Genomic DNA, 17,757 nt, shown 5'->3' with positions numbered 1-17,757 from the left:
AGAAAAGCGTTGGACTATTCTAAAGTGGCCTTCTATGAGCCCAGATCTGAATCCCATTGAACATATGTGGAAGGAGCTGAAACATGCCATTTGGAGAAGACACCCATCAAACCTGAGACAACTGGAGCTGTTTGCTCATGAGGAGTGGGCCAAAATACCTGTTGACAGCTGCAGAACGCTCATTGACAAATACAGAAATCGTTTAATTGCAGTGATTGCCTCAAAAGGTTGTGCAACAAAATATTAAGTTATGGGTACCATCATTTTTGTCCAGCCCTATTTCATTAGTTTGTTTTTTTAAAATAATTATGTTAATCAACAATTCAAAAGTGATGGCTGATTTTGATTATTTAATTTTCAATAAATTTTTATTTATTGTTACTTTTGTGAGTTTCAAGTGATTTCAGTGAGAATTGTGGGTTTTTCCTTCTTTAACTGAGGGGTACCAACAATTTTGTCCACGTGTGTACATTCCCACAATTATGTTTGACAATGGAGATGGTGTTCTTGAGCTAAACGCTTCAGAACGGAATGTCCCCATGCCAAACAGGTTCCTTCTCATCTCATCTGATTACAGAACTGATGAATACAATCTTCTTAGTCCAGATCAGGTTTGAATGTCCTTAACTGCTTCAGTGGAAACTGTTTATACATCAGTGTCTGTGTTGAGAAGTTGCCACAACTGCTTAGATCCATCAGGATGGTCTTGGTGCTAATCACTGGGTCATTTTTTGGCCTTGGGTCATCTTTGGCTTCCTGCCGGCACTTACATTTTTTCCCACAGTGGAGAGCTCTTTATACTTTTTGATGATTCTTTGCACTGTGGCCTTTGGCACTTGAAAACACGAGTCTTTATAGCCTTTCTCTGTCTTGTGAACAGCCACAATGTGAAACCAGAGATCCTCACTGAGTTATTTGGTTTCAGCCATGACCTGCAAGTTGACCAGCAACTAAATATAGGACTACTGCATCAACTGTTCTCAGTTTGTTGTGTATCAGAAATTGGCAGAACCATTTGGAATGGGATGGAAGCTGCATTTTTGCCAAAATTGGCAACCATTTGGTGGGATTTGAATGTCTTTGACAACAATTTGGTGGGATTTGATTGTCTTTGGATATGGCTTTAGAAAGCAAATCCGGTAAAACAAAAAACAGTCAGCAGCATCTCTAACAAAGTCTTTCTTACTGACTTTTATTACTTGTGTAAGTAATTTCCAGCCAGAAAATCCTATTGCATTTTGACTATAAATGAAAACCTACATCGATCAGGCATAACATTATGGCCACCTGCCTTAGATAGATAGATTATTAATCCTGAGAGATTTTGTGGCTGATCGGTATAGTATGGGTGTCTTTAACTGTTCCTCCTCTGCTGTTTGTCACTGTTCACTGCCCTTTTTGGTCTCCTTTATGCTGCTAAAACTCCTTTGTCCCAGTGGTTCATGGACATGGGACCTCTGGGATGTCCTGTGCTACTGAGGAGGGTGGCAGTGAGTCCTGTGGGTTGTTTCAGGGTGGGACCTACCTAGATCAGGCTTTTCCTGACACATCCCACAGATCCTCAATAAGATTTGGATGTGGAGAATGTGGTAGCTTTAGCTCTGTCGTGTTCCTGGGTCACTCCTGAGCAGTTTTTGTGGGCTGTTGGGGTGCATTGTCCTGCTGAGGGTGGTGCCTAGCATCAAGGACTGCCGTTGCCATGGGGGGTTGCTTTAATGTTTCGGTGGATGTCAAACATCCACATGAATGGCAGGACTCAAGGTTTCCGAGCAGAACTTTGCATTATAACATGACGATTAATGTTATTCACTTCATCTGTCAGTGGTCATAATGTTGTGACTGATATGGATGTCTTTAGCTGTTCCTCATCTGCTGTTTGTCACTATTCACTGCACTTTTTATTCACATCACTAGAGGGCGGTTGTCTCTAGGCTGCACCGCCTCCCGTGGACTGCACGTGTTGTTGTGCCCGACTGAACACGGTTCTTGTTGTGGTCCTCCTCCGCCAGAGCCCACCCCCTGCACTCTGATAGGCCGCGCGCCGTGACTGACGTGCGTGTGCTCAGCCCTCATCCAGTCGCTGCGCTGAGGGGGCGGGGCCTCTACGGCTCATTATCATACAAGTTGTTTGGACACATGCAGACATCCCCGTGATGCTGAGAAGTTGGTGAAAAGTGAGTGAAGTCAGCAGCTGACAGCACAAACACTCTCTCAGTCACAGGTTGAGCGTTCCTCAGACACTCGGACTCTCCTTTTCGATAACAGCAAGTAGTTTCACAGGCTCTTCATCATGTCAACCACTAACCAAGTGTTCTTTGGGGACAAGAGCGACGTTCCTGATCTCCTGAAGTCCCTGGCTGACTATCCTTTCTCCTTCCCTGCATTCGATGACACCGGTAAGGATGTATTTAATATTATTACACTTTTCACAGCACATACATCATCGTACACTTTGTGTCAGGAAGCTATAGTGGAATTAAAGCACATTTATTAAAACAGTCGACACATATTTGAAATGCTTGGTAGTTTGTTTACTATAATTTTTTCATGACTGATTGGTAGATAAATGTTTGACACAAAACACGATTATTTATAGATTATATTAAAGATTAAACAACTCAACAGGATGTAAAGTATTAGGGAAAGTTCCAAAATTACCACTAATAGTAAACCAAACACAGTTGCCATTCTGTTGCCTGCTCAGTATATTTACTTATGACTCAACTGCCAGTTTATTTTGTGGTAAGTCTTTCCTTCAGGATGGTTTTAAGGTTGAGTTTCTGTTGAAACTGTTGATTGTGTTGCTGTATTCTTTCACCTATGTGGTCATTTTGGAGGCAGTGTTTTGTAGTACCAGCACTGAGAGGTGATTTGTGTTTTTTAGCCTACTCACTGATATTAATGAGGTTCAGATATGTAATAAAGTGCAAACTGACTGCACTTTTTGGTGGTAAAACTACTGCAAATTAGGTATTCAAGACTAGTGTTCCTACTTTGAGGCATTCGGTTTTATTTATAGAGCACTTTTTCACAACATAAGTCATTTCATGGCACTTCATATAGTGGGAAGTAAAGATATAGGCTTCTAAACGGAAAGAAATCTCTGACAGAACTAGGCTCAGGGATGACAACCATCTGCCTCAACCTGTATTGGTGAGAGTAGGGAGAGCTGGGAGGATAGCTGAGTTTGGTGAGGTCAGTAACTGGAGGTCAGAAATGCTCAACTTTAGCAAAAAATAAATTAAAAAACTAAAGGAGAGAGAAGACAAAGTTAGTGGCGTGCACTGGTGGCAGATACATATATGGAGAATGCAGGAAAATAGACTCATGGACGACTGCTATAATGTACTAAATAGGTGTTTAGTGCATTATGGGATGTCCTTTAGCAGTCTCAACCTATACAACATAACTAATGGATACTTCAGGGTCACCTGAGCAGCACTAACTACAAGCTTTATCAAACAAGGAAGTTTTAAGCCTAATCTTAGTGGTGAGTAGAGAAGGGAACCACAAGTATGCCTGCAATCTGAGAAGGAAGTGTTCCAGTTCGATAATGTAGTAGAATGAGATCTTTAATATATGACTTTGTGAAGAGGTGGATTTTAATTTCTGATTTTACGGGGAACCAAAGAAGAGAAGCTCATATTGGACTATCATGCTTCCTCTTGCTGGTTCTTATCAGAACTCCGGCTGCAGCATTTTGGATCAACTCGAGTTTTTCAGAAAGATGTTGTTACACTCTGATAATAAAGAATTACAAGAGTCCAGCCCTGTAGTTAGCATTGCATTGACCAGATTTACAGCATCATTCTAAGACAGGACAAATCTGAGAACAAGGTAACTCAGGGTTCATCACAGTAAAGCAAGAGATCAGGTCAGGGCCATCCAGAGTAAATGTGTAACTCAGTACTGAGCTAAACATTACATTCAAAAGACAAAACCTAAACCTTGATTTATGGACAACAGAAAACACCCGACACCCTCTTTAGAATCAGATTGAACATTGCCTCGTCTCGCTCTAATTGACTTTATTATTGCAGTGATTGTGGCAGACCAAGGCGATCACCAAACCAGCTTGACGTAGAAATGTGTCCGTTAGCTCCGATCACTTAAAATGTGCTCAGGTGATGAAAGGCTGCGATCTGCCTTGTGTCAGCAGACTGTCTGTGCTGTTTCTTCATGAAGTCCCAACACAGAAGTCTGCAACTGATGCAACAACACTGAAACAGTCCTCACCGAGGATTTCATCACATCATTAGCTGCTTTGTGCACTCGCTAAACTTTATGGACTTTATCGCTTACCCTCTTTTAAGGATTTTTTTAGGGGTGGCATTTCAGTCTTAATTTGACGGCGACAGAGTGGACAGACGAGAAACATGAGAACAGAGTGAGATTAGGTGACATGCATGCAACAAAGCTCTCAGTTTCAAGTGAACCAGATACTTTGGGGTCATGTTGCTTACTTAATTAGTTTTTTTCTTTAGCTGTCTCCTTAAGCATTGGGTAAGTATCGACAAAAATATGTCTGTCGGTCTCACAGTCTGTATATAGGAACTATAACTTATTCTGGTATTGGCCACCATAATCTAAGCTACTCAGGCAAGGAGTTCAGTACCATAACTAGAGCCCTAATGATGCAAAACCTCAAACGTCATGAGCAAAATCCTTAAATTGCAAACCTCAAAGGGAGATTTTGCAAAGATGCAAGAATCAGAGTGATATCATCTTTTGTGGTTGAGGCAGAAGAAAAGAGAACAACCCTAGCTCAGATAAGAGAAACTAAAAACACTAATTAGAGTTTTGATTTTAGCATGTTAGATGTTATTTAACTGCCAGTATCTTTCTCAACAAAGTGGACACTTAGATATTGAATGAGAGGTTTGAATCAAACATACCTCCCAGATCATGAGTAAACACCTTCATATTAGATGATAAACAGTCATGTTTGGATTTAGCTGATGAAGTTTGTCATCATCTGGCCCTTAAGATTAGAAAGATGGTTCAGACGTTGCGTTATTTTTGCACATTTACCAGGTTTAAGAGGAACATGCAGCCATATGTCATCAGGAACTTGGTTAAATGGAAAAGAGGGTAAAGAGGACCAAGAGTAGAGCATGTGTGGGTTTTCTCCGGGTACTTTGACTTCCTCCCACAGTCCAAGGACATGCTGAGGTTAATTGGTAACTAAATTGTCCGTACATGTGAATGTGAGTGTGATTGTTTGTTTGTGTAGCCCCCAGCGACCCTTCTGAGGATTAAGCGGTGTATAGATATGGATGGATGGATGTTATGTACTTGTAGTTGGATTCTACCATTAGCAGCCAATGGGGAGACTACAGCCAGCCTTGGATGCAGGAGTACCAGACTATTTTGGGAGGGTTTTGGAGATGTTTGTGAACTTACTATACCAAGGTAAATTGTTGTTGTTCAGATACAACATAGAGTAGCATCCTGCTTTATCAATGTGCCTCTCCTGATCTTTCAGGTCCGTTGGGTTGCAGGTTGGGGTTTTGGTAGATTAAGCTCGTTCCAGGACATGAGATCTGTTTAGTTTGGAGGCAGAGTCAATACCTTTGGCTTTCTGTCATGTTGCTTGAGCCACTCCTGTGTAGTTTTTGCCCTGTGGTCAGGAACATTCTCCTTGAGGGTGTTGCACTGTGGGGATGGTCTGAAACAATGTTTATGTGTCAAAGTAGCATCTGCTTGAATACCCAAATGTCTCCCAGCAAAACATGACAGTGCAACAAGATGATCTATGTTGTTCTCTTCACCCATCAGCAGTTTCGGTGTTGTGGCAAGTTGGTGTTTGTTGCCCCACCCTTTGTAAATGTATTTACTTATGGACTACTGTTATACAAATGAAGAGTTTAGACAAAGTTGTATCAACGCTTAAGCATGACACTGAGGCGACTGAGGTTTGCACTATTTTTTACAAACCGTATCTAGTAAAAGTTGTCAAACTGTAGCTGTAAAGATATTATATAGTGCCAAAGCAAACCGCTTTCTCTTCTGATTATCGTCGTCATTACCTGTGTGGGTGCAGGGCATTGAACAACACTGTGGGGTTTTTTTTCACTTTGTCAACAATCCAGACAGCCAGACAGATGAATTTGCCAAAGCATGATACAGGCAACTGGAGGATTTACCAGTCGGACTGCTTGCACATCAGTCCTCAGGCATAAACTGACTGTGAGCTCCTTGTGGTCATGCTATAACAAAAAGTTAGTCATGTTGTCGACCAGTTATTTTCAATTGAGTAAACTCCTCCAATCTAATGTCTGACTAATAAATAAAGGAGATAGGAGACAAGATGAAGAGACTGAGAGAAAAACATAGATAGAAGGTAATGGAGATGAGAGAGGAAGCTCAGCACAAACAAAAAAACAACTAATTACATCCAAACATTTCATGCATTAACCTGATTCACATTTATGACTGATACTAACAGATAATTTATGCCAAACCTTATAAAATGCACATATATAGGGTAAGATGCCTCTGAACCTTCTGTCCAGTTCAGGTCTTGAACTTTGGTGTTTCTAAACCTCTGCATATTCTTGAGCATCGCGGACATTTGCTGTTGTTGTTGAAACACATTCAAAATACATGCAAGATAGTTATGAAAACTCCAATATAGACTGGCTTTATTCTTTGATTTTTATTATTTTGGTGTGGCAGCCTTAACAAATATATAATATACGGTATAGTATCGAGCAGAATACACATTAATTGCATGTTAATATGATTTTATATGTTACTTGATGTTTCTGAGATTTTCTTAGTGTAGTATATAGAAAAGGAAGGGTTTCTCACTGCAGATTTTTACTCCTGTGTTTAGGTCTTACAGTGTGAAATGAGGAGTAAAGTTTTGAGCCCTTGTTGCCCCTTTGAGGTAATACTCAAACAGTGCAATTTCTCACTATTTCAAACATTCAAACAGCAAAACCCTTTCACTATGATGAGGACTCTGGTCTTCTGCTCTGATAGACCGAAGCTTCTTTCTCAACAAGGCCTCTGCTGCTTCTTGGAATAGATCATGTTTTCATCAGTGTGAGTGTACAGTAGAGGGCAGTGAGAGGTTTTATTCTAAGACAGGGCCGGCATTGGTTTGCATGATTCACTCTGCACACACAGCAGACCCAAGGCGTCTCTTGTTGTTGTTCAATAAGCACTGCGGAATGTAGTTGGACATGTTTGTATTAGTACAGGTGTGGTGCATCATTTAGGAAAAGTGTGTGCTTTTTTGTTGCACTCTTGGGTCTTATACATCCATTACATCAAGGTGAAATAGCTCAGAAAGAATCTTGCTTGCTATATGATGCTGTTCACACTCAGAGACACTGGGCTTATATCTTTATTTAAACTAGACAGGAGTGTAAAGAGAACATCTTCGTGTATTTTCGGGGCTGCAGCGGCACGGTTGACCTGAGCGGGGACAGGCGTGGCGCTGTGTCAGATCTCTGCTGAATGCGGGGTGGTGTTCTGCGGTTGAACATCGTGTTCCGGAACCCAAACATCCTGCCGGAGCGCGTGAGCGAGCGAGCAAATGAGCGTGAGACCCTCGCGCGCTCGCCGTCGCGTGCTGAAGGGAACAGAGAGTGCACGGAAACGTGAGATTAGCCCTTGTGTGACTACGGTTATTTTTGAAAATATTTATAAATATATTTGCGTGAAAATAAATGCGCACCACTCGATAGAAAGACGGTTATAAATATAAACAGCGTGCCGAGGTGTTTTTTGTTGTTGTTGTCAGTGGACACAAACTCGGATAAAAACCCTCGGAGTTCTCAGGTGGACAACGTGTCCCGTGTTGTCTTCCTGCCCCGTGCCAGTTGTTCAGATGTGAGGCGCGTGCCCGCTCCGGCTCTCCTTGGCTTTGCACGTGCTGGGTACGCGAAGCCACGCCTCCCCTCGACAGATTGCTTTTTCACGTGAGTGCGGCGGGGGCGGGGGGCACGTGTTTGGCCACGAGTGTCTTTTGCTCTCTGCGAGCGCGACACAAAGTCACCGCACGATCGCGCAGCCTGCCTTGTGTTTTTGGGAGTGGGTGTGTCGCCAGCCTCAGACACTCATACCGTGGATGCAAATGTGGGACGCTCATGGTTCCACTGCAGTTTGTGGTCCACGCTGTGACAGCTTCCAGCTACAGACGTGAACATGAAGTTACTCTGAATGTTCTCATATGATCCACGTCCCATGAACTCCATCTGTCCGTATGAAGACATGAGCTGTCAGCGGCCAATCAGCGGCCGTTCAGCTACTACACAGATGATACATATTCATGAGCGGAGCGCTGGCAGCCAATCAGCTCGCACTATTCCGCGAGTGGGCGGGAGAGGCTACTCCTGAATATCCAATGAGCGCGTTCGGTACACACGGAGAACAAGGGGTCTGTATAGCTCGCGTTGTTTGTGCACCTGAAAGCGTTACTACTATTGACAAACAGGCCCGAAAGCTGCGGTTCTTTTGTGTCCGTTCCGCGGTGTCGGTCGTGGCTCTCGGTACCCGCAGCGCCCCGGTGTGTTCGCAGCTCGGCAGGGGGAACAATGCCTGGCAAAGCCGCGGTGGCAGGGACGCTGGAGCCCAGCGGAGACGTCGCTCCGGCGGCTCCGCAGAAGTCTTTCCCTTTTGTTTTAAAGAAGATCATGGACATTCCTCCTCCCAACATCCTGGAGGAAGGCGACGATGGTAAGCATGGGAAGGAAAACAGCAGGTCAGGTGTCCAGCATGTGAACCAGCTGCGACTTCGTTGGCTCAGATGCTGTGCAGAATATTATCTGTCCATGCAAAGTGGTATTAAATGAAATGGATAACTTTATGGCATTAATTAGATGAGGGCAGCCTGTGGATTACATGCCAAATGTTGCATAGGAGCCAGCTTTATTTGAGCTTGCAAAGATAAAAAAGAACAAAGATTTCCATTTCCTGTGTGCTGATCTCCAAGCAGCTAAACCACTCTATAAAAACATTTCACGATGAAGACACTCGCTGCACACATCTCTGGCATGTATTTTGACTCCTAGTTGTGGTGGTGGTGGTTTGTAGTGAGCTGCATATGTGGACTCCCTGCCTCTCTTCTTTACTTTCTGACTTCCGCTCAGCCTCATTCTGTCTTCTCTTATCTTGACATCACTACCAGCCTTTGTTTACCCAATTATTTTGTCAGATGTGGCTGCAGCACCGTCCCTTTTGTCCCAGCTTCTTGTCAACAATTCTTAGTGTCCTCTCAGTCATTCGTGCACAGATGTAGTGTTCACTCACAGGAAGCAGCTGTGCATTTAAGCCCCGTTTCCTCCTGTTTTTTTGTATGTGTGTGTGCAGAAATAGAGAAGGAGAAGCTGTGCTCCTCTGATGATGTGGAAGGAGGTGGGGCCGTGGCAGCCAGTGCTGGAGGAGCTTCTAGAGGAGGAGGCGGCAGCAGCGGTGGTAGTGGAGGTGTGTCAGCCTCCCTAACCCCGGCCATTTGGGACAAGACCATCCCTTACGATGGAGAGACCTTCCACCTGGAATACATGGACCTGGATGAGTTCCTCCTGGAGAATGGCATCCCCGTGAGCCTGGAGGAGGAGGAGCTGCAGAAGACGCTGACCTCGGTGGAAGGCAAAGGCAAATCAATCTCCAAGGATATCACCACAGCATCTGCTACTACTACTACTACTACTACTACCACATCTGCTGCTCCTACTCCAGCCACCCCTGATGATGCCGCTGAGGCTGCCTCCGTCTCTGCCTCAGCATCTTCTGCCTCGACGGCCGCCTCAGATCCAGAGGAGACGGTGACGGTCACTACGTTACAACCAGCAAAGCTGGAAGAAGAGGAGGAGGATGAAGAAGAAGAGGAAGAGGAAGAGGAAGGACAAGAGGAGGAATCTGTGTCTGAGGAGGCAGCGGTGAAAGTGGAAGTAAAGAAAACAGGTGAGGAATTTACATTTAACAACTTAGAAAAGACTGAAAAAAAAGTTTGACCAGTATATCCTTAACTGTCCTGTTGTCTTCATTTACAGGCACCAAAAAATATTGTTTCCTTGTCTGAAAAAAATCCAAAAATTCAGCAAAAAAAATCCACAAATTTCAGAAAATTTGCAAAACCTTCAGGAAGAAAATTCCAATAGTTCCTAAAAATTTTATTTTTGAAAAATACCCCAAATTTGGCAAGAAAATTCTTGTGAATATTTTCAAAAAATGAGTAAAAATTTTCCAAAAAAATCCTAAAGCATTTAAAGTGATTACATGTATATCAGTAAAACTTCTAATATTTTCTTTAAGAATATTCACATAAAAATCTACCAAAATCCAGTGAATTTCACTGGATTTTGGTTGATTATTCTGTGAATGCTCTTAAAGAAACATTTTTAACATTTATTTTTTTCCACCTAAAATCTTCAGAGATTTCCCAAAAATGTTGAAAAATGTGGACATCAGAAGTTTCACTGTGAAAATATTTTTTTCCCCACGTTTTCAGACTTAAAAACGGGTCAATTTGACCCGCAGGACAACATGAGGGTCAGTGCAACACGATGATTTAGACTCGTCAGTCATCACGTTGCATTAAACATGATGATTGATGAGCTTCAACCCAATGACAACATTGGATTTCTACTTCCTCTTAATGACTTGTGGCGGTTTAATGTTGTTCCTTTCTGTTCCTGAATTAGACTACGTAATAAAATGATGTATTTGCAAGAAGAAGAAAACAGCCCTCACAAAACCCTGAAAATGATTGGTGTGAAGGAGTGAAATGACCTATGTATAAATACAGTTCCATATAACAAAATTAAAGTTTAGGAAACTCTCCAGAGGTGTTTTGATTAATAATGCAGTCTCAACAAGATTAATGTTGACTAATGTTAGATTCATTACATGAGCTTTGAATAGATTTGGAGAACAATAAGCATTTTTTTTCGTGGTCCCATTACAAATTTAACTAAATTCAGTTTATAATGAACCAAACGCCTGCATTTGTGTATCATTCACCAGCAAATGTTTGGTATTGACTGTCCAAAAAACCTAAAAATCACTGGAACTAACGTCATTTTAGGTGCTTAAACAACAATAACTGTGAGCACTAGTACTGTGTTAAAGTAGCTAAAGAAAAGAAAAGGTAATTTTGCTTTTAACCCTGTAAAACCCAAATATAGAAAAAATAAAACGATATGATACATTTTATTTGTAATGCTATTTTCATTTAGGCAAAATCTCAAAGTGCTACAATGAAGATGTAAAAAGGATAAAAACAACCATCATGAAATACAAACAAACAAAAACTCTATATAAAAACATTTATAAATACATAAACAAATTATTTTAAAATGTATATATATAAACCCAACTATAGAAAATATAGCAAACAAATGAGCAAAAAAACTAATACATTGTTTGTTATTTTTATTTAATTTAGGTGCTTAAAACAACAGTAACTGTGATCATTAGTACTGTGTTAAATATAGAAAAAATGAGCAAAACAGTAAATAAATAAAATAAACCAAAACAAATATTTATAGAAAAAAATGAGCAAAAAAATAAATTATTTATTTTTATTTATTTTAGATGCTTAAACAGAAGTAACTGTGAACACTAGTATTGTGTTAAAACTACCCCCCCCCCCAAAAAAAGAAAAGGTAACTTTACTTTTAACCCATTAAGACCCCAATATCGAATTAAATTGAAAATAATATAAAAATGATATTTAAAAACCAGCTGATGTTGTACTTTTGCCGCAGTGGGTTTTACAGGGTTAATGTCGTCTCATTTGTGCCCTAATATAAACAAATGTCTACGTTTGGCACCAGGCATGTCCATTTCCATACGCATGGGGCTCAGCTAAACAGCAGCTGCTGGTAGTGAAGCCTCACAGGAATGGCTTCTGTCGTATTCAAGCTTACTTTTTCCCCTCCAATCCCGTAGATCGTAACGCCGCAGAGCGTAACACACCTCCCCCCATCGACCCCGAGGCCATCGAGGTGGACGTTAATTTCCAGCCGGATCCCACAGACCTGGTCCTGTCCAGCGTGCCGGGGGGAGAACTGTTCAACCCCCGCAAGCACAAGTTCTCAGATGAGGAGCTGAAGCCACAGCCGATGATCAAGAAGGCCAAGAAGGTGTTTGTTCCCGATGAGCAGAAGGTAAGCAGGTTTTTAAAGACAGAATTAGTTGTCAGAAAGCTGTCAGAAATTGACACTGAATGAATTTATGAATCTATTGATCTCCCTGGGAAAAAAACATACTTATTTTTATTCTGTTTTTTGAATAGATTGATAGTAGTATCAATACCCTTTTGTCAGTTCATACATGTATAGCTGAATTACTCCAATGTTACAGCTGAAATGTGTTACAACCATGATTTAGAAAACGGACAGATAATCTCTGACCTCTTCAGTCCCCAGATGTTTACACGGTAAGAATTTTAGCTCCTGTACAGTTCAAAGAGAGTAGATATGACCGATAATTCTGACGTATATATAGTGTTTTGATTCACTTTTGGGGGTTCCTGTTTGGATTCAAGCGTTTGCAGAGCGCTGGCCCATGGATTAGAGCTCAAAGATGGGGGCTGTTTTCACAACACAGATGTTCACTCTTTTCAAATCCCTTGTATGTGCTGGTGAAGTTCAACTCTCCCTTTCTGTCTTTGTCAACTTGCGCTGTCATTCCCTCAGGATGACAAATACTGGTCCAGGAGGAAGAAGAACAACCTGGCGGCGAAGCGTTCCCGCGACGCCCGGCGGCTGAAGGAGAACCAGATCACAGTACGCGCCTCCTTCCTGGAGCGGGAAAACGCCGCTCTGAGGCAGCAGGTGGCCGAGCTGCGGAAGGACTGCGGACGCTGTAAGAACATCCTGGCCCGCTACGAGGCTAAGTATGGCCCGCTGTAATAAAAGAACAACGGAAAAAAAAAGAAAACCCAACAACAACTCAGATTTAAATCCATGAAGTATCAATGGGACGAAATCAGAACTCCCTTTCCCGCAGAATTCAACACAGACACAAACACCGAGGGAATCTAAATTTGCACTGTTGTCTTCGCTGGCCTGCAGTCGCTGTGTCGAGCTCCGGTCACAGTTTCTAAACGCGATGCTGGAGTTTTGGACGCACACTGGCAGGCGGTGAAATGTGATGGGAGCGGTGGTCACAGGAAGGCCTGTGGAGAGCGCCTGGCTCCTACACTCTGAGAGGAAGAGGACTGTGGTGGATGATCAAACGTGGTCTATGTTAAGGAACGTTCAGGGAAGTCATGAAAAGAGCAGGCTAACAGAATCACAGGCTATAGATATACTACACAAATTAGTTTTTATCACCGCACAACACTTCGTGGACCAAAGCATGAGTAGCGTCAGTCAGGAGTTGTGCGTTTAGAGCGGTGCACACTTGCCATCCCTCACTTTTCCTCGTACTCCGATTGAGGCTCAGAAGAAGGATACGTTTAGATCAGCGTAGGACAGGAACACACGCGTACATTAATAAAGTCTGAAGAGTTAGACCTCAGGTCGGCACAGGAGACAAAGAGGAGAGTCCGTCAGCGGTGCGTTTCGGTTCAGTCACAGTTCTTCCTTCTTGTAACCCCCATGCACGCCTCTGCGCACACAAAACCGCTGTTTATAACTGTTTATGTATATATAGTCATCTCCTAGTACCATTTAGTTCTGTGTGTTTTTACTGTGTGTACTTCATTTTTGCACTTTTTCTTAAAAAAAAAAAACTACACAAATAGTGTGTAGAGATTATACTGGTGGTAGTTGTCTGCCTTCTTTACCAGAACCACGGTGGGACACGCGGTAGCTTACTAGGAAGAAACTAGCATGAGCGACAGTTTAAAGCAACTGCGATTTAGTTTCCTCTTCGACTAATCTCAGCTCAGCTTCCAGAACCTCACACGAGATTTTTTTTATAAATGGAGAAAGAGTAGCAGTTTTGTGTTTTGGGTTTTTTTTGTCTGATGAAGGCGCAAGTTTGACGATCTGCGGGGCCCTCACCGGTGGAGGGGTATCTTCTCATGTAGGGATGTTTATTTTACTGCACATTGCAAGTAGAGGGCGCTACAGTCACTGCCTGCCTGCTAAACAGTGTAGTGATGACTGGATTGCTTTTCTTTTTTTCAGAAAGATTTAGCCAGGCCCAAAGTTGACTGCTTCGGAATCTTGTAAATAAATGATCGTCTCACGTTCTTGATTTCCGAAGACGGGGACTCTGACTGTGTCTTTATTAACCCAACACTATTCCTTATATTTGCCAAATAGTCAATGAGTGCTGTATTTATTCTGATGGTAATAATGCATCTGTTGATTGTGATGTACAACAATATGTCATAAAATTCTATTTCCTTCTGAGGAACAATACATATATAATGATGCCAATGACTAAGCAGGGAATTCAATGGGTAAACTGTGCTTTTGGATGTTTGTTTTTAAAACAGATTTATATAGATATATGGGATTTTTTTTCCTCTATATAGATACATATGTGTCTGAACACACAGGGGACAAGGCGCCCTCTTATTTACCTCATCCAACACTTCCTATTTTGAACGCTTACAGGTTTCGTAGGGCTTCACAGCGGTGTTGGTTAAAGCGGAGAGCACATAAACAGCAGCTTGGTTCCATTTGGCAAAACCCAAGTTGACAAAATGAGTTCTTTTTTTGTCAAGGTGGCTGAGTCTGTATCGAAATTAGTAAACACATTACGGACTGTTATGGGACTCCTATATCTCAAGTGTCTTTCTGTGATGCAGATTTTGTAATCGGCCGGACGATCTTGGGAAAGAAAATAAATGTGGCAATAATACTCTGTTATGTAATGCTCGTTTAAGTTCAGTACTGATGTTGTATGTAAAATTGCTATGATGTACTAAATAGAAATGCCCCAAAGTCATTTGTGCTTCCAGTTTTGATCCTCTGTAGTCGTAGGATCTTAATGCATGAAACCCAGTAAACCTGTCTTGTTCTTTGTTTTTTTTCTTGTACATTTTTTACACCAAGTGTACTTATGTCTGTAAACCATCACTGAAAACTGGATGTGTTTTTGGATGGGGAAGGGTGATGGTATATTGTACAGTTCTGTCTAAAAAAGGAAAAGCAGAACATCTTTGCTACGATGTGCTGACGTTTCTCGCTCGCATAATAGCACCACCTATCCTCGTGCAGCCAGCGCTCGAGCTTGTTGTCGAACGTCGGCCGAAAACGGCGTCTTTTTGATCACTGTGTGGGTTGTTTTTCTATTTACTAAAGAATGATCTATAGCTACAGATACACTGGATCAGCTGGTGCTTTTGTGTTTTCTTGATAAATAACCTGACGGGGGTAGTACAACGGACGTTTCTTAGCGTTGTGTTTGGTTTTGCATCGACATTCAGACGTGACATTGACTGCATCAGTGTAGTTAATGAATGCAAATTGTTTGTTTTCTTATTTTTTGTAAGTAAATCAAAAAATTTAAGCGCAAGGCTAACTGAACTGAAGGCACTTGGCTGAGAGAGCCTTTTTAAAAAGACAATAAATCAAGATTTCGTATAGTACCGTGTACGGTATGTAGCAGTTTGTCTTTTTCTGATGCGAAGAACCTCATAAAACTGACATTTAACGTTCTACACACCAACTTTTACTACCAATTTGAAAGGAGAAGCAGCTTTGGTTTAAGCTTGGGAATGTCTGTTGTGTACAGATCAAGACGGCTGCTGCACTGTTCTTGTGAGAATATGTAACCCTCCTGTTCTCATTTACGTTCACCAAAAAATATTGCTTCCTTGTACGAAAAAAAATCAAAAAATTCAGCAACAAAAATTCCCCAAATTTATAAAAATTTGCAAAATCTTCAGGAAGAAAATTCCAAAAGTTTCCATTAAAAGTTTTGGGTTTTTTTTAAATCCCCAAATTTGACAAGAAAAATAATTTAAAAAATAGAAAAAAATAAAAATTGTAAATACTTTCAACAAATGAGTAAAAATCTTCCCCCCAAAAAATCTTAAAAATATCTAAAGTGATTACACATGTATATCAGTAAAAGTCCTAATATTTTCCTTAAGAATATTCAGGAAAAAAAATCATAATTTTTTTCTGAATATTCTTAAACATTTTTGTTTAACATTATTTTTCCACAAAAAATGTTCAAAAAATTTCCCGAAAATGTGGAAGTTTTCACTGTGAAGATATACTTTTTTCCACATTTTCAAACTTTAAAACTGGTCAATTTTGACCTGCAGGATGACAGGAGGGTTAATATCAATCCAACATGATTGTTTCGCAGTATCTATCGGTAACTTCTGTGAGATTTGTATCTAAACTGAGATTTCTTCTGTAAATTTAGCGTTGATCTTACCTGTCCAGGGTGAGATATTTCATCGACACACGACAAATAGCTCAGTTTTGCGAGATAAAATTAAAAAAACGCAATGTAATTTCTACTAAACTGACACAAAACAGCAGTCATAACCTTCTACCTGCAGGTGGCGCAATTACAAAATAGTTTTCTTTGATCAAAGTAGCACGTCTACACCAGAAGGTTCAAACTGTTGCCTTCAGGTACTTCGCATCAGCGACACTATGTCTTTGTTTACTCTTTAAAGTAGCTTCGATACTCCTGGGGATTAAAAAAAAAGAAATCTATTGAAAATATTTTAAAAGTCTGTGGTGTTTTTGCCTTTCTGTTTCTCTTTTTATATAAAGATGTTTTCTTTTTTTGTTAGGTGTTTTTGTATCGTCCTAACCATGTTATTGGACACATGCGATCGCAGTACCATGTCCTAACTGTATCTTGTATCATGCATATGAAATAAATCGGAATTTAATGACACGTGGGCTCTTGCTTCGACCTTGCCTGAGTCATCGACCAACTGCAGCGTCCCCTGATGGGAGACAAAAAAACGATGGGGGGGGGGGACAATAGAAGCTCACTTTAGGGGGGAACAAAGCGGACGTCTTCCTCATTCGTGATGCACACACACCCCAAGAAATGAAACGTCTCACATCCAGTTTTTTTCTGGGGTTTCTTTTCCCCCTCGCTGTCCCTTCACTGCTGCTCATCAGTATTCCACAGGAGTAGGAGATGTTGCGTAATGATCACATCGACACACAAGGGAGCTGCGTTGCGTAACAGCAGCAGCCTCAAAGACCAGCGGGATGTGTGTGTGTGTGTGTGTGTGTGTGTGTGTGTGTGTGTGTGTGTGTGTGTGTGTGTGTGTGTGTGTGTGTGTGTGTGTGGAGGATGGAGCAAATAAAGCAAGGAAGCAAAGGATGAGCGCTGGGAATTGAGAGAAGGGAAGGAGGAGGAGGAGGAGGGACAAAAGAGGAAAGGATGGAGGGAGGGAGGCGGAGGCAAACAAGATGGCTAAGGGATGGACGGAGGAAAGATGGAGATGCAGTGGAAGAGCTGGGAGAGGGAGGGAGACCAGGGCTGTTAACCCTCCTGTTGTCCTCATTTACAGGCACCAAAAAATGTTGTTTCCTTGTCTGAAAAAAATCCAAAATTTCAGCAAAAAAAAAAACCAAAACCTTCAGGTAGAAAATTCCAGTAATTCCTTAAACATTTGCCGTTTTAAAAAAAAATCCCCCAAATTTGTCAAGAAAATTCTTGTAAATATTTTCAAAAAATGAGTAAAAATCTTCCAAAAAAAATCCTAAAAATATCTAAAGTGATTCCATACATATCAGTAAAACTTCTAATATTTTCTTTAAGAACATTCACATAAAAATCAACCAAAATCCAGCGAATTTCGCTGGATTTTGGTTGATTTTTATGTGAATGTTCTTAAGGAAACTTTTTTTTTACCCT

At 41.3% G+C, this 17,757-nt stretch overlaps 1 protein-coding gene across 2 annotated transcripts; it reads left to right on the top strand.

Annotated features, from left to right (window-relative positions):
• The first annotated feature begins 2,144 nt into the window (after nt 1-2,144).
• On the top strand, nt 2,145-16,779 carry tefb (TEF transcription factor, PAR bZIP family member b). 2 transcript variants are annotated; one of them, XM_022199067.2, is made up of 4 exons: nt 2,145-2,396; nt 9,322-9,915; nt 11,905-12,122; nt 12,654-16,779. In XM_022199067.2, exons 1-4 carry the CDS (start codon nt 2,291-2,293, stop codon nt 12,867-12,869), a joined length of 1,134 nt encoding a protein of 377 aa, XP_022054759.2. In that variant the 5' UTR covers nt 2,145-2,290; the 3' UTR covers nt 12,870-16,779. The 2 variants fall into 2 exon arrangements, with proteins under 2 accessions (XP_022054759.2, XP_022054758.2); XM_022199066.2 differs by lacking the exon at nt 2,145-2,396 and adding an exon at nt 8,332-8,688.
• The last annotated feature ends 978 nt before the right edge of the window (nt 16,780-17,757 follow it).

This window comes from Acanthochromis polyacanthus, chromosome 21 (assembly GCF_021347895.1).
Source record: "Acanthochromis polyacanthus isolate Apoly-LR-REF ecotype Palm Island chromosome 21, KAUST_Apoly_ChrSc, whole genome shotgun sequence".
Classification (NCBI taxonomy): domain Eukaryota; kingdom Metazoa; phylum Chordata; class Actinopteri; family Pomacentridae; genus Acanthochromis; species Acanthochromis polyacanthus.
Note: the sequence above shows the minus strand (reverse complement) of the source record. Positions and strands in the feature narration are given on the sequence as shown.

Bases quoted from the DNA above. Each gene is read 5' to 3' on its own strand.
- tefb (XM_022199066.2), top strand. From the start codon at position 8,547: ATGCCTGGCAAAGCCGCGGTGGCAGGGACGCTGGAGCCCAGCGGAGAC. The intron at 8,689-9,321 runs GTAAGCATGGGA...GTGTGTGTGCAG, and splicing joins CCTGGAGGAAGGCGACGATG to AAATAGAGAAGGAGAAGCTG. The intron at 9,916-11,904 runs GTGAGGAATTTA...CCAATCCCGTAG, and splicing joins AGTGGAAGTAAAGAAAACAG to ATCGTAACGCCGCAGAGCGT.